Here is a 16,047-nt window from a genome sequence, read left to right on the forward strand (position 1 = left end):
GGTAAGCACAGGAAGTTGGCACAGGTCTCCTACCTGGCATCGCCACACTCACTGTGTGCCTCCCCCAAGAAATCTTTGGGGCTGCCTCTCGGGCTTCCTTACCAGTCGCGTTCCCTCGTATCGTTGGCTCTTCTCTCCGGCTGCCTCTGCTCTTCTCGCTGCCTCCACCTGTTCCCATAGTAGGCGATCCCTACCAGCCAGGATCTCCTCCCATGTGTAGCAACCCTTGCCATCCAAAATGTCATCAAATGTCCAAGAATCCTGACATTGCTGCTGCTGCTGCTGCTGATGCCTCTCCTGCTGCTGCTGCCTCTCCTGCTGCACTTTGGGTCGGCGATATTCCCCTGGCTTAGCCCAGAGTCCTCTCCCCTCTAGGATTTCCTCCCACGTCCAGGAGTCTTGTGTCCTCGGCCGCTGTTGCTGCTGCCCGTTACCACGCCACTTGGTCTTTGGTTGGTGGGTGATTCTGTCACGACAGATTTCCTCCTCTTCCTCTGAAGATGCCTCTCCTGCTGCTGCTGCCTCTGCTGCTGCTGCTGCTGCTGCCTCTGCTGCTGCTGCTGCCTCTCCTGCTGCACTTTGGGTCAGCGATATTCCCCTGGCTTAGCCCAGGGTCCTCTCCCCTCTAGGATTTCCTCCCACTTCCAGGAGTCTTGTGTCCTCGGCCGCTGTTGCTGCTGCCCGTTACCACCACTGGAGAGGAGGTGTAGCAAGGATCGGACCAATATGCGGCGTGGTAAGTGTCCATGGTATTTAATAAGAACACTCAACAGGAACACAAATACAAAACAACAAAGTGAGCTGGCAACGAAACAGTCCCGTGTGGCACAAACACTGACACAGGAAACAATCGCTTCCACTAGAGGTCAACAGTATTTAGAAATTGGTTGATGTTTTTCCTTTCTGTAATGAAGAAGTAGGGCAGTTCAGAACGAGGGTCGAATGAAGTGTACTGTTTGTTGGAGGCGTGTGACCTGAAAGCTCGCTCCACTTTGTTTTTATCGGCTATTGAACGCAGTTTATCCGTCTTTATTTATTTATTTTTTTACGTAAAAAAATACCTAAAGTTGTATTAGGAAAGTTGTTTGAAATGTTTGGACAAAGATTAACTTATTAGATATTTTGTAGTCATGTTGCGCGAGTTGGAACCAGTGTTTTTCTAGATCAAACACACCAAATAACTGTACATTTTGGATATATAACGACAGAATAAATCAAAAGAAAGGACCATTTGTGATGTTTATGGGACATATTGGAATGCCAACAGAAGAAGCACGTCAAAGGTAAGGCATGAATTATATAGTTATTTCTGAGTTGCGTGTCCCGCCTTGCGGGTTGAATTATGATTGTCTGTGTTTGTTTGATGCGGTGCTGTCCTCAGACAATAGCATGGTTTGCTTTTGTCGTAAAGCCTTTTTGAATCTGACAGGTTGGCTGGATTAACAACAAGTGTAGCTTTAATTTGATGTATTGCATGTGTGATTTCATGAAAGTTTAAAATGTATAGTAATTTCATTTGAATTTGGCGCTCTGCATTTCACTGGATGTTGTCAAATCGATCCCGTTGACGGGATTTGATCCCTAAGAAGTTTTTAAGCCCCTTGGGTGTGTAAGAATATTTTGATGATAAATACACAACACAGAGGATGAGAGGACAACAAAATAGAGTACTAATGGTCAATAGCAAATTGTAAATAGGAGTTGGGTTTCAGTTCAACATCTGTTCAGAATCTGTGGAATGCCACTTCTGAACTCAGAGCGACGTGTGCTACGTGTGCCACATTGTCACTGGTCTGTACATTGAGTCGGGGGCAGGATTTGGCCATTGGCCAAGTTGTACTGCAAGGACTTCTGATTGGTCAACCCCAGGCTAGGGTGGAGGGGTTATAAATGGCATCCTGTTCCTTTGTTCGGTGGGGAGAAGCTGAGGACAGAGGAGACTGAACATCTGAACATCTACCTCCCAGCATTACATCTTGATTTGTCCTCTCTGAATAAACCAAATTTTCTCCCCCTGATTTGCTTTGGATATTATGTTATTGAAGAATAACGTACATTGCTAACAGGTGCTGACATAGAGTTACATTAGAATTACCCATCCAAGAAGGCTCAAGGTCATTGGCCACAGATAAAATTATGTTAAATCATGTTATGTCTACCGTAGCTTTGATTGGACTGATAAAGTCAACATCCAGCTTTCAAAATCTTAGCTCACAAGCTAGTCAAGCAGTCATCATCATGACTCACATTGACAATCTACTGTTAAATCCTTTTCAAGCCTTATCATATGAAGAGATGCTGTAGAAAAAACGTATAAGTGCTCACCAGAAATTAGACATGAACATTACACAACAAGTTGGAAACTGCAAATTCAACAATGAGGGGTTTGGAAGGAATCAGTGGCTAATTTCTAATAACTAGCCTGCTATTCAGTAGACTTCTGTGTGGTCCAAGTCTGGGTTCAAGAGTCTCTTTCCAACATTAAAAGGATAAACTTTCAACACCAAGGGCCAGAAAAGGTTGAGTACATTGTCCATACTGTCAATCCAGCATGACTTTTTATGTGTTCAAAACAACTGGAAACTCGGAACTGGGAAATCTCAGACTTCAGTGAGTTCAAACATTTGAGAATTCTGGAGAAAAAAAACGCGCTCCGACAGGGAGAATACGTTTTGAACAGTCATCCAACTCGGAATTCCAAGTCGGGATCTCTAGCGTTCCGACATGAAGCTTAATGATGTCATGATTTGACCAGTTATTTTTTCTTGACTTCCCAGTTGTCTTGGAAGCGCCATAAATCAAGAGAAAGCCAGACTTTGATGACAAAGTTTGATGAAAAAATGTGCCCAAAGGATGGACTGCAGCGCCTCCTTCCTGTTCAAGTGAGCATGCAAAACAAGCTGAGTTCAAAAATTAATTGCATGCTGCTGCATAAATGATGTAATATGCCAGGGCGATATGTATACTCTAGCTATGAAAGTAATACTAAGTGTATGATGTGTAGTAAGCTGTTAGTAGCCCATATGCCCATATGACTCACCCTGATAAGTTGGTCAGTTTCCCCCTTCTATATACATCCGGCCCGTCCTTGGACACTGTGCTATCTAACCTCCAAACGAGCTTCAATGCCATACAACACTCCTTCCGTGGCCTCCAACTGCTCTTAAACGCTAGTAAAACCAAATGCATGCTTTTCAACCGTTCGCTGCCTGCACCCGAACGCCTGACCAGCATCACCACCCTGGATGGTTCCAACCTTGAATATGTGGACATCTATAAGTACCTAGGTGTCTGGCTAGACTGTAAACTCTTCCAGACTCATATCAAACATCTCCAATCGAAAATCAAATCTAGAGTCGGCTTTCTATTCCGCAACAAAGCCTCCTTCACTCACCCCGCCAAACTTACCCTAGTAAAACTGACTATCCTACCGATCCTCGACTTCGGCGATGTCATCTACAAAATTGCTTCCAACACTCTACTCAGCAAACTGGATGCAGTTTATCACAGTGCCATCCGTTTTGTCACTAAAGCACCTTATACCACCCACCACTGCGACCTGTATGCTCTAGTCGGCTGGCCCTCGCTACATATTCGTCGCCAGACCCACTGGCTCCAGGTCATCTACAAGTCCATGCTAGGTAAAGCTCCGCCTTATCTCAGTTCACTGGTCATGATGGCAACACCCATCCGTAGCACGCGCTCCAGCAGGTGTATCTCACTGATCATCCCTAAAGCCAACACCTCATTTGGTCGCCTTTCGTTCCAGTTCTCTGCTGCCTGTGACTGGAACAAATTGCAAAAATCGCTGAAGTTGGAGACTTTTATCTCCCTCACCAACTTCAAACATCTGCTATCTGAGCAGCTAACCGATCGTTGCAGCTGGACATAGTCTATCGGTAAATAGCCCACCCATTTTTACCTACCCCATCCCCATACTGTTTTTATTTATTTACTTTTCTGCTCTTTTGCACACCAATATCTCTACCTGTACATGACCATCTGATCATTTATCACTCCAGTGTTAATCTGCAAAATTGTAATTATTCGCCTACCTCCTCATGCCTTTTGCACACAATGTATATAGACTCCCCCTTTTTTTCTACTGTGTTATTGACTTGTTAATTGTTTACTCCATGTGTATCTCTGTGTTGTCTGTTCACACTGCTATGCTTTATCTTGGCCAGGTCGCAGTTGCAAATGAGAACTTGTTCTCAACTAGCCTACCTGGTTAAATAAAGGTGAAATATATATTTTTTTTAAAAATAACTTAGCCTACTGTTCTGACTTGGCAGTGCATATGTAGCCTATAGCTGTTTTAGAGAAACGTAATCATTGAATATTGTAAGAGCTTTCGATGTCTGCTTACATGCCCCCTTTTTTATCATATGGTTCTGACTTGGTGCACAGGGAGAATACTGTAAGAACGTCCCATGTTCTGAATTCTGTCACTGTACATTTCAAAGTGCTGAACAAATAGTTATATTGATTACGTCCCTCCTAGCTCGCTCATGAATGTCTTCATCAGAATTTTGGATTGCCTCTTATCCGCTCATAGTCCCCTTATGCCATAGTTTGTACAACTCAGTTATCAGTAGAAATCACATTTGTTTTAGCAAGTCAGCCATATTAGGTATGTTTTTTTAAAGGCAAAAACAAGGCTGAATTAACTGTTTCCCTGCCAGACAAGGCACCGCTAATAGCCAGGTGTAGCAGCACCTGGCTATGCACTCCATAGTGCTGAAAAGAAAGCTCTGCTGTTGGGACAGCTTTATGTAGGCCCTAACAGTTTGTGGGGACCGTCAGTCACCGTTATAGTGCAATTATTGTACTGTTTAGTGTTATGTTATATTGGCTTTGCTGGCATGCATAACATTTTTGGGGGGAGTTTGCCCAACCAAGATTTAGATGCTAAAAGCCAACCTTTATGATAACCAGTTTTACATGGCGGAGTGTTCCATTTTGCACATTTATGATTGGATGAACATGGAAGAATGCTCCTCTAAAAATCACAAATAAGCACAACATCAAACTTTTTCAGAATTTGGTGAGTGGGCTGACGTAAACCACTGATGATTGTGTCCGAGCACAAAATGTAGGCTAATTTCTCAATCTGTATTCCATGTCATTTTTTAAAAATACTTAGAGGGATTGTTTTCAGGGGCAGTGCTTGCAAGACAACGTGTTCATCAACATTCAACATTCATTTGAAGACACCCATTATCAACAGGTTGGTTACGTCTGCAACTTCTAACGCTTTTTGGGTTACTACATGATTCCATTTGTGTTATTTCATAGTGTAGATGTCTTCACTATTATTCTACAAAATAGAAAATAGTTCAAATAAAGAAAACCCTGAGGTGTGTCCGAACTTTTGACTTGTACTGTATATATATACTCCGGACTCAGACATTGCTCCTCCTAATATTTCTATGTGTCTTATGTGCAATCTTTTACTTTTAGTGTCATGACTTGCCGAAGGGCAGCGTTCGGCAATCAAGGTCACCTACTTTCTAGCAATCACCGCTCCATTTTGTCATATATCCATTTCTCTTGTCTTGCTTCCATATACACCTGGTTTTCATTTCCCCAATCAATCTACTTGTATTTAACCCTCTGGTTCCCATCATGTTTTGTGTGTAATTGTGTCATGTTATGTGGTGTTATTTTACGCGCTTTACTTTTATGTTCTGTTTTTTGAGCGCGTTTGATTTATGTAGTGCTCTCGTTTAAGGAACAATAATAAAAGTGCGCCTGTTCATTATACTCTGCTCTCCTGCACCTGACTTCGCCTCCAATACACCATTGCCATTTAGATTTGTGTGTATTGTTGTGTATTGTTAGATATTACTTCAATGGTAGAGCTAGTACCACAATCATTCCACTACACCCATCAAAACATCTGCTAAATATGTTTGTGATAAATGATAATTTATTTGATTAAAAAAGATTATCGTTGTAAAACATTATGAAGTTAAGTTTGAAAAAATGTGTGAAATAATTTATTTCATTGTAAAATATTTCATTATTACAAAAACAAACATTTCCTATAAGGTGGCAATAATAAATACAGTATGCAATGGCCTTCATAAATACAAAAATGAATGTACGAAAACATTATTACATGAGGCTATTATTATTACATCACACCCTGACCATAGTTTACTTTGTATGTTTCTATGTTTTGTTTGGTCAGGGTGTGATCTGAGTGGGCATTCTATGTTGTGTGTCTAGTTTGTCTGTTTCTGTGTTTGGCCTGATATGGTTCTCAATCAGAGGCAGGTGTTAGTCATTGTCTCTGATTGGGAACCATATTTAGGTAGCCTGTTTGGTGTTGGGTTTTGTGGGTGATTGTTCCTGTCTCTGTGTTTGCACCAGATAGGGCTGTTTAGGTTTTCTCACGTTTATTGTTTTGTTAGTCAATTCATGTATAGTTTTCTTTATTAAAGAACCATGAATAGAAACCACGCTGCATTTTGGTCCGCCTCTCCTTCAACTCAAGAAAACTGTTACAGGCTATGTATAGCCTAAATCAAATACACGAGTATTCAGTATGAAAAAGAATTTACTCCACAGAGTTGTGAATACATTACTACACTATAAATAAGTTTAAAACAAATAAATAGGTATATAAATAAATCATATCTACACAACTCAAACATAACGGTCATTGGCTACTTAACTAAAACATGCGGACTCTCCTTCACTGCAGCCGACGTGAGGAAAACATTTAAACGTGTCAACCCTCGCAAGGCTGCAGGCCCAGACGGCATCCCCAGCCGCGCCCTCAGAGCCTGCGCAGACCAGCTGGCTGGTGTGTTTACGGACATATTCAATCAATCCCTATCCCAGTCTGTTGTTCCCACATGCTTCAAGAGGGCCACCATTGTTCCTGTTCCCAAGAAAGCTAAGGTAACTGAGCTAAACGACTACCGCCCCGTAGCACTCACTTCCGTCATCATGAAGTGCTTTGAGAGACTAGTCAAGGACCATATCACCTCCACCCTACCTGACACCCTAGACCCACTCCAATTTGCTTACCGCCCAAATAGGTCCACAGACGATGCAATCTCAACCACACTGCACACTGCCCTAACCCATCTGGACAAGAGGAATACCTATGTGAGAATGCTGTTCATCGACTACAGCTCGGCATTTAACACCATAATGCCCTCCAAGCTCGTCATCAAGCTCGAGACCCTGGGTCTCGACCCCGCCCTGTGTAACTGGGTACTGGACTTCCTGACGGGCCGCCCCCAGGTGGTGAGGGTAGGCAACAACATATCCACCCAGCTGATCCTCAACACTGGGGCCCCACAAGGGTGCGTTCTGAGCCCTCTCCTGTACTCACTGTTCATCCACAACTGGGTGGCCATGCACGTCTCCAACTCAATCATCAAGTTTGCGGACGACACAACAGTGGTAGGCTTGATTACCAACAACGACGAGACGGCCTACAGGGAGGAGGTGAGGGCCCTCGGAGTGTGGTGTCAGGAAAATAACCTCACACTCAACGTCAACAAAACTAAGGAGATGATTGTGGACTTCAGGAAACAGCAGAGGGAACGCCCCCCTATCCACATCGATGGAACAGTAGTGGAGAGGGTAGTAAGTTTTAAGTTCCTCGGCGTACACATCACAGACAAACTGAATTGGTCCACCCACACAGACAGCATCGTGAAGAAGGCGCAGCAGCGCCTCTTCAACCTCAAGAGGCTGAAGAAATTCGGCTTGTCACCAAAAGCACTCACAAACTTCTACAAATGCACAATCGAGAGCATCACGTCGGGCTGTATCACCACCTGGTACGGCAACTGCTCCGCCCACAACCGTAAAGCTCTCCAGAGGGTAGTGACGTCTGCACAACGCATCACCGGGGGCAAACTACCTGCCCTCCAGGACACCTACACCACCCGATGTCACAGGAATGCCATAAAGATCATCAAGGACAACAACCACCCGAGCCACTGCCTGTTCACCCCGCTATCATCCAGAAGGCGAGGTCAGTACCGGTATATCAAAGCTGGGACAGAGAGACTGAAAAACAGCTTCTATCTCAAGGCCATCAGACTGTTAAACAGCCACCACTAACATTGAGTGGCTGCTGCCAACACACTGACTCAACTCCAGCCACTTTAATAATGGGAATTGATGGGAAATGATGCAAAATATATCACTAGCCACTTTAAACAATGCTACCTAATATAATGTTTACATACCCTACATTATCCATCTCATATGTATACGTATATACTGCACTCAATACCATCTACTGTATCTTGCCTATGCCGCTCTGTACCATCACTCATTCATATATCTTTATGTACATATTCTTTATCCCCTTACACTTGTGTCTATAAGGTAGTAGTTTTGGAATTGTTAGCTAGATTACTTGTTGGTTATTACTGCATTGTCGGAACTAGAAGCACAAGCATTTCGCTACACTCGCATTAACATCTGCTAACCATGTGTATGTGACAAATAAAATTTGATTTGATTTGATTTTTGATTTAATGTTGTGTCTAGTCTTTGTAGGTGTGCCAGCACCACTGTCCTTATGTCTTCCCAGCCGCTTGCGCTGTAATCCTGCATAAATGAAATACACTTGTGTCATGATGTTGGCCTCTTTGGGTATAGCAAGCCCATCCCCTTCTCCCTGCCTCCCCCTTTCCTCCTTCAACTAGGTTGCTGTGGTCAGAGAGACGTCGTAAATTCCTGAGAATCTCCTCATGGACACACAGTAGAGAGAGTAGACTTTTATGGAGACCAAAGGAAATCCTTCCACCTCACAGAACTTGAAACATACAGAAAGGAACAGACATCGGTGGCAACGTCAGCTATCTTAATCTGAATAAACGAGGTGTAATTGGAGGTGTAGGTTTCTGATTATGCAGATTTTATGTTAAGCCTTTATATTAGGTTACCATGTATCAATGAACTATCTGATCATGGCATTGATTGTTCAAGATTGTTGGCCAATCAACTAATTCATGATTATTTTCAAACTTGAGATGAATTTCACTGTATTTGTGCAGTCAGTTAATTACAAATTATGTTAAATGTGTCATCAGGTTTATTTCGGCAGCCTACAGTCATGGTATGAAATAAATATATAACATCTGCTCATTTCTGGTGCATAGACTCGAGTAGTATCTGTAAATTCTTGAATATCCACACGATTTCATTTCGAACAACCTCCCATGTACTGTTGTCCTGAAATGATGAAACCCCACAGTACATTGGATTGAGAAAATGTAACAACGAAAAAGTGATTCAAATAAAACCATTCAATATAGGATTCGGTGTTATTTTAACCTTTTGCTATTGATGTTCCGTCATTTTGCAAGTAGCGTTTTGTAGAACGACGTAGTGTCTCCATGAAAACGTGTCCAATGGTAGAGTTATCATCTGCATTCAACTGTGCGAAACAATTCAATGTAGTAGGTGGTATTGCCATATCAGGGAAGACATTTCAACTTGCATGTAAAACATTATACTCATGCATTCAGATAAATTCGTTGTCTGCCGTAAAATTATATTTCTAAAGAAATCCATCACAGAGGCTGACGAGGTTTAGCAAATACAGCATCTTTCTCTCTTGACCTAAAATGAAAAATCATCTCTCTCTGTTGTGAAAAAATAAATCAATGTAAATCAATGTGCTACACAGTCATTCCATTAGAGGAGATTCTTTGGCTACTTTAAAAGTTACAGACTAACTTACCTGTTGATAATGAGTGTCTTCAAATAACAAATTAATGTTGAATGTTGATGTACACGTTCTCTTGCAAGCACTGCTTCCGAAAACGACCATCGAGGTATTTAAAAAAAAAAAAATCTCTTCGGGCAAGATGTCAATTGTGTCCAGATTGAGAAAATAGAATACAGATTGAGAAATTAGCATACATTTCATGCTCGGACACAATCATCAATGGTTTAAGTCAGCCCACTCATCAAATACTGAAAAAGTTTGATGTTGTGCGTATTTATCCCATCATACATATGCAAAATGGAACACTGGTCAAACTGGTTATCATGATGGTTGGCTTTTAGCATCTAAATCTTTGGTGGGGCAAACTACCCCAAAAATATTTATGTATGTCAGCAATACCAATGCAACATAACACTGAACAGTACAATAATGGCACTATAACAGTGACAAATGATGCCCGCAATTTGGTAGGGCCTACATTTAATTTAATTTTTTATTTTATCTTTATTTAACCAGGCAAGTCAGTTAAGAACACATTCTTATTTTCAATGACGGCCTGGGAACAGTGGGTTAACTGCCTGTTCAGGGGCAGAACGACAGATTTGTACCTTGTCAGCTCTGGGGTTTGAACTCGCAACCTTTCGGTTACTAGTCCAACGCTCTAACCACTAGGCTACCCTACATAAAGCTGTCCCAAAAGCAGACCTTTCTTTTCAGCACCATGGAGTGAATCCTTACCGCTGCTACACCTGGCAATCAGCGGAGCCTTGTCTGGCAGGGAAACAGTTCATTCAGTCTCATTTACTGCCTTAAAACATAGCTAACTTGCTTAAACAAATGTGATTTCAACTGATAATTGAGATGTACAAACTACGGCATAAGGGGGACTATGCGCGGATAAGAGGCAATCGATGATTTTGATGAAGACATTCATGAGCGAGGAAGGAGGGACATAGTCAATATAACTATTTGTTCAGCACTTTTGAAATGTACAGTGACAGAATTCAGATCATTGGCCGTTCTTACAGTATTCTCCCTTAACCCCAAGTCAGAACCGTAGGATAAAAAATGAGGGCATGTACAGTAGACATTGAAAGCTCTTACAATATTTGATGAGTACGTTTCTCTACAACAGGCTATAGGCTACATATGCACCACCACGTCAGAACAGTAGGCTAAGTTATTAGGGGGAAATGGACCAACTTATCAGGGTGGAGCATATGGGCTACTAACAGCTTACTACACAACATACACTTAGTGTTACTTTCATAGCTAGAGTATACATATCGCCCTGGCATATTACATCATTTATGCAGCAGCATGCAAAACTTTTCTGGACTCACCTTGTTGTGCTATGCTCACTTGAACAGAAAGGAGGCGCTGCAGTCCATCTTTTGGGCACATCTTGTCATCAAACTTTGGCATCAAAGTCTGGCATTCTCTGGATTTATGGTGATTTATGGTGCTTCCAAGACAACTGGGAACTCAAGAAAAAACAACTGGTCGAATCATGACGTCAGTAATTCCCGACTTGGAATTCCGAGTTGGATGACGGTTCAAAAACGTCTCTTTTTTTTCCTCCAGAATTCCTAGTTGTTTGAACTCACTGAAGTCTGAGATTTCCCAGTTCCGAGTTTCCAGTTGTTTTGAACATGGCAAAAGTCATGCTGGATTGACAGCAAGGCCAATGTATTCAACTTTTTCTGGCCTTTGGTGTTGAAAGTTTATCATTTTAATTTTGGAATGCAATGCAAATTAATTACTTAAAATTCATACAATGTGATTTCTGGATTTTTGTTTTAGATTCCGTCTCTCACAGTTGAAGTGTACCTATGATAAAAATTACAGACCTCTACATGCTTTGTAAATAGGAAAACCTGCAAAATCGGCAGTGTATCAAATACTAGTTCTCCCCACTGTATTTCCCCAGAACCCACATTTTTTTTAAAGAAACTGAATCAGGTTAGTAACAACTGGGGTTGGAGCAAAAACTTACATGAACGGTGAGGGTAACACACCATCCAACCCTGTTCCTGGAGAACTACCTTCCTGTAGGTTTTCACTCCAACCCTAATCTATCACACCTAATTAATTAGGTGGTTGATAAACGGAATCAGGTTAGTTACAACTCGGGTTGGAGCGAAAACATACAGGAAGGTAACTCTCCGTGAAATGGTTTGGAGAATCCATTTCCCATCAAACAGTTTTGTGATTTTGTAGATAGAATCTGACTTTGTCCTCAACATACACAGGAAGATATAAATAGAAGATTAGAAACAGTATAGGCTTCCGTTATGGCATCATTATAACATTGGGTCAAGAACGCAATACCAAAGCATATCAGAACATGATTAGTAAAGATTCTAGCCTTTACCTCGGCATCATCTATGTGTCTGTTAAGTGATGTTGGGAAAAGGACAGGGGCATTCTGCTTAGTGATATCTCCTCCATGGAAAATAATCAATATAGTATGTTGAGTCACGTGTCAAATATCCTTCCTGTTTGGCCCTGTCCGGGGGTATCATCGGATGGGGCCACAGTGTCTCCTGACCCCTCCTGTCTCAGCCTCCAGTATTTATGCTGCCGTAGTTCATGTGTCGGGGGGCTAGAGTCAGTTTGTTATATCTGGAGTACTTCTCCTGTCTTATCTGGTGTCCTGTGTGAATTTAAGTATGCTCTCTCTAATTCTCTCTTTCTTTCTCTCGGAGGAGGACCTGAGCCCTAGGACCATGCCTCAGGACTACCTGGCATGATGACTCCTTGCTGTCCCCAGTCCACCTGGCCGTGCTGTTGCTCCAGTTTCAACTGTTCTGCCTGCGGCTATGGAATCCTGACTTGTTCACCGGATGTGCTACCTGTCCCAGACCTGCTGTTTTGAACTCTCTAGAGACAGCAGGAGTGGCAGAGATAATCTTAATGATCGGCTATGAAAAGCCAACGGACATTTACTCCTGATGTGCTGACTTGCTGCACCCTCGACAACAACTGTGATTATTATTATTTGACCATGCTGGTCATTTATGAACATTTGAACATCTTGGCCATGTTCTGTTATAATCTCCACCCGGCACAGCCAGAAGAAGACTGCCCCCCCCCCTCATAGCCTGGTTCCTCTCTTGGTTTCTTCCTAGGTTTTGGCCTTTCTGGGGAGTTTTTCCTAGCCACAGTGCTTCTACACCTGCATTGTTTGCTGTTTGGGGTTTTTGGCTGGGTTTCTGTACAGCACATTGAGATATCAGCTGATGTACGAAGGGCTATACATTTGTTTTGATTTGATTTGATCTCGCTGTCATTATAGCCTATTTTACTTGGTTGGTTGTTTTGCTGTCCTTAATACATGCATTCAGTCTCCTCTTACAGTGTGCTGATAACTCACCATCTGGTCCTGCAGGGAAAGGTATTCTGCGCTCAAGTGACCGGAGTGGTGTCGGATCCAGTCACAGCAATGACACACGCTCTGCATACTGCAAATAATAAGAAAAGTCCAACTCTGCATTGTATACATTGTAAATAGCAGTTTGTTTCGCTATTAGTGTTCCAGATAAGTTTGAACATCTTGGCTGTGTAAAGTAGTTTTATCTGGAATTGGGAAAGGGAAAACTGTATGGAGAATTTCCCCTGATCAACCTCCCGGAGGCGGGGACTTTCATTTTCCAGACTAGCGCATGTAGCAATAAGAATTCCATGCCCGCTCCGTCTCCTGGACAAACAAATCCAAGTAAATCTATACACATTCTCCTTGAAATCAGCTTTAAATTATAGTTGAAACACAAAATAAGATTATTACATTTAGATATCGGCTAGACTATTACTATAGCGATAATATGCTATTCGGGAGCTTTGCTTTCAACTGCTAATAACTTCGCTTGAACCAAAAACAAAAAGTCTAACAAAATCGTTGAAGTCGAAATTAAACCGACACTTCTTTAAAAAAGTAGCCACATAAGACATTCATTTAGTGGGTTTCGTTCAAAGTTAGTCCGAAATATTGTTCCGTAGTCCTTTGCTGTTGCGCTACAAATGAAAAGGGAATGGGAGACTTCTGCGTCAATACCCACATCTCCCAACTTTCATTTTCACAATGACGTAACCAACTTTCACCCTACTTTTGTCTGCTGGTGATGCAACGTTGACAAGCAACGACAATATGATTTGTTGGAACTTTCTATTTGTCGTTTTTATTACAAGGGGAAATGAAAAATACTATGTGACAATATTTCCTTGGTATAGGCTTCGATGTCAGGGATATTTTCCCAACAGAGTCAATCGTTTTGACAGGGCTATTCTACTGTTGTGTGTGTGTGTGTGTGTGTGTGTGTGTGTGTGTGTGTGTGTGTGTGTGTGTGTGTGTGTGTGTGTGTGTGTGTGTGTGTGTGTGTGTGTGTGTGTGTGTGTGTGTGTGTGTGTGTGTGTGTCATAGTGCTGTGCACGTTTTTGACTCTGCAAGGTCAAAACTTGGCATTGGTTCATTTCTCCCTTTTTCTATAAAATATAATATTGGGATTAATTAATAATATTCAAAGCCTGTTCAACTGTAAAGATCATAGTATATTATACTGTAGGGAAGTGGTCACCAAAACTGTCTGCACGGTCCTGGAGACCAGCAGGAGAAGGGGCAGGCTTTTGTTCCAACCCAGTTCGCGAAACACCTGTTCTTGATAAAATGTAATGGGTGGAATCATATTGAAATGTCATGTTATAGGCTAAAATTTCAGATGTAGCCTAATTATTCTGCTGCATTTATTCACTCCAACTCTGAGATACTTTATAAATACGGGCCTTGGTGTTATTCGTTATAGCCTTAATAGGACCAGCCACGAGGAATCATAATAGTGACACATGAAACGTGATACCAAAGAGTCAAGGAGCTATATTTCCCATCACATATAGTTTTACAAATGTAAGTTTAGGGGTTTGGTTAATTGGAACACTAGTAAACAGGACAATAACAGTAGCAACATGGCTACGGCCACAACACAGAACCACTGATAGAATCTCTGACCGTTTGGCGACGTCCAATGTGCTGAAGTGGCTGACGTCTTCATGCGTTTTAGTGCTAGTAGTGATACCTGTCAATGGTGCTGAAACTTCTTCTTTATGTCCCATGACACGTCTGTGGTGGACGCATTTTGGGGTTTTCCCAGCTGTTTTACACAAGTTGTGTGATGTCATCAGTTTCACCTGAGTCTTCTCTCCAGTAATCATAGACACCTTTGGCTGACGTATCAAATTGGGTATGGAATATGTAGTTTTGAGAGCGTTTGCATACTGGGAAGACGTCGCCAAGACATCACGATAGAATGTTGATGTCTAGCCGACATATCAACGATGTAGAACTGTATAATTTAGAATGTGTAAGACGTCAATGAGCAAACAATGTCGAAACTGCATCTTCCCAATGTGTACAGGATGCATCGTGCCTACCCACTAAGCACGGTGTTGTCTGGACAGGTCTTCTTTATTTGATCAGATTTTGGTTTGATTTTCATTTTCATTGTCCATGGATAAATTTGGACAGCACAGTACAGTAGAGAACAGCAGAGTACAAATCATTACAGTGGAGTGTAGTACAGTCCAGTTCATTTCACTGGAGTGTACAGTACAGTACAATACAGAAGAGTACAGTAGAGCACAGTGCATTACAGTACAGTGTACAGTACAGTAAAGTAAAGGAAAGTAACGTACAGTAGAGTGCAGCACAGTAGAGTGTAGCCTACTTTACACTAATTTACTAAACTGTACTGTACTCTACTGAATGAATATCTACTGTACTGTACTATCCTATACGTTATTGTACTCTACTGTGCTCTATTGTATTGAACTGTGCCATTCCATACTGTGCTGTTCAAACTTGTAAAACATAGCCTAAATGTCTATGATTTTTTTAAAGAATATTCTTCAATCTTGACACAATACCCCATAATGACAAAGCAAGGTTTCCAGAAAAGTTTGCAAGTTTATAAAAAATAATAATTCTATCCACATACTGTCCATAATGTAAATACATCACACACACACACACACACACACACACACACACACACACACACACACACACACACACACACACACACACACACACACACACACACACACACACATAGTGTTTTCTTTGCAACAATTCGACCATGAAGGACTGATTCTGGCAGTCTCCCCTGAACACTTGATGTTGAGATGTGTCTGTTACTTGAACTCTGTGAAGCATTTATTTGTGCTGCAATTTCTGAAGCTGGTAACTCTAATGAACTTCTCCTCTGCAGCAGATGTAACTCTGTGTTTTCCTTTCCTGTGACTGTCCTTATGAGAGCCAGTTTCATCATAGCGCCAGATGGTTG

The 16,047-nt window shown here is 41.8% G+C and overlaps 1 protein-coding gene across 1 annotated transcript in view; it reads right to left on the reverse strand.

Moving 5' to 3' along the window:
* Positions 1–13,702, reverse strand: part of LOC115110858 (interferon a3-like) — a 115,315-nt gene extending 101,613 nt beyond the window's left edge. The window contains exons 1-3 of the mRNA XM_029636783.2: positions 13,085–13,702; positions 12,087–12,157; positions 11,115–11,128 (exon numbers count right to left, since the gene is read on the reverse strand). Coding sequence (XP_029492643.1) covers positions 11,115–11,128; positions 12,087–12,157; positions 13,085–13,217 — 218 coding nt within the window. The 5' untranslated portion in view covers positions 13,218–13,702. The remainder of the gene's footprint in view (positions 1–11,114; positions 11,129–12,086; positions 12,158–13,084) is intronic.
* Between the last annotated feature and the right edge of the window lie 2,345 nt (positions 13,703–16,047).

This window comes from Oncorhynchus nerka, linkage group LG26 (genome assembly GCF_034236695.1).
Source record: "Oncorhynchus nerka isolate Pitt River linkage group LG26, Oner_Uvic_2.0, whole genome shotgun sequence".
NCBI classification, from domain to species: Eukaryota; Metazoa; Chordata; class Actinopteri; order Salmoniformes; family Salmonidae; genus Oncorhynchus; species Oncorhynchus nerka.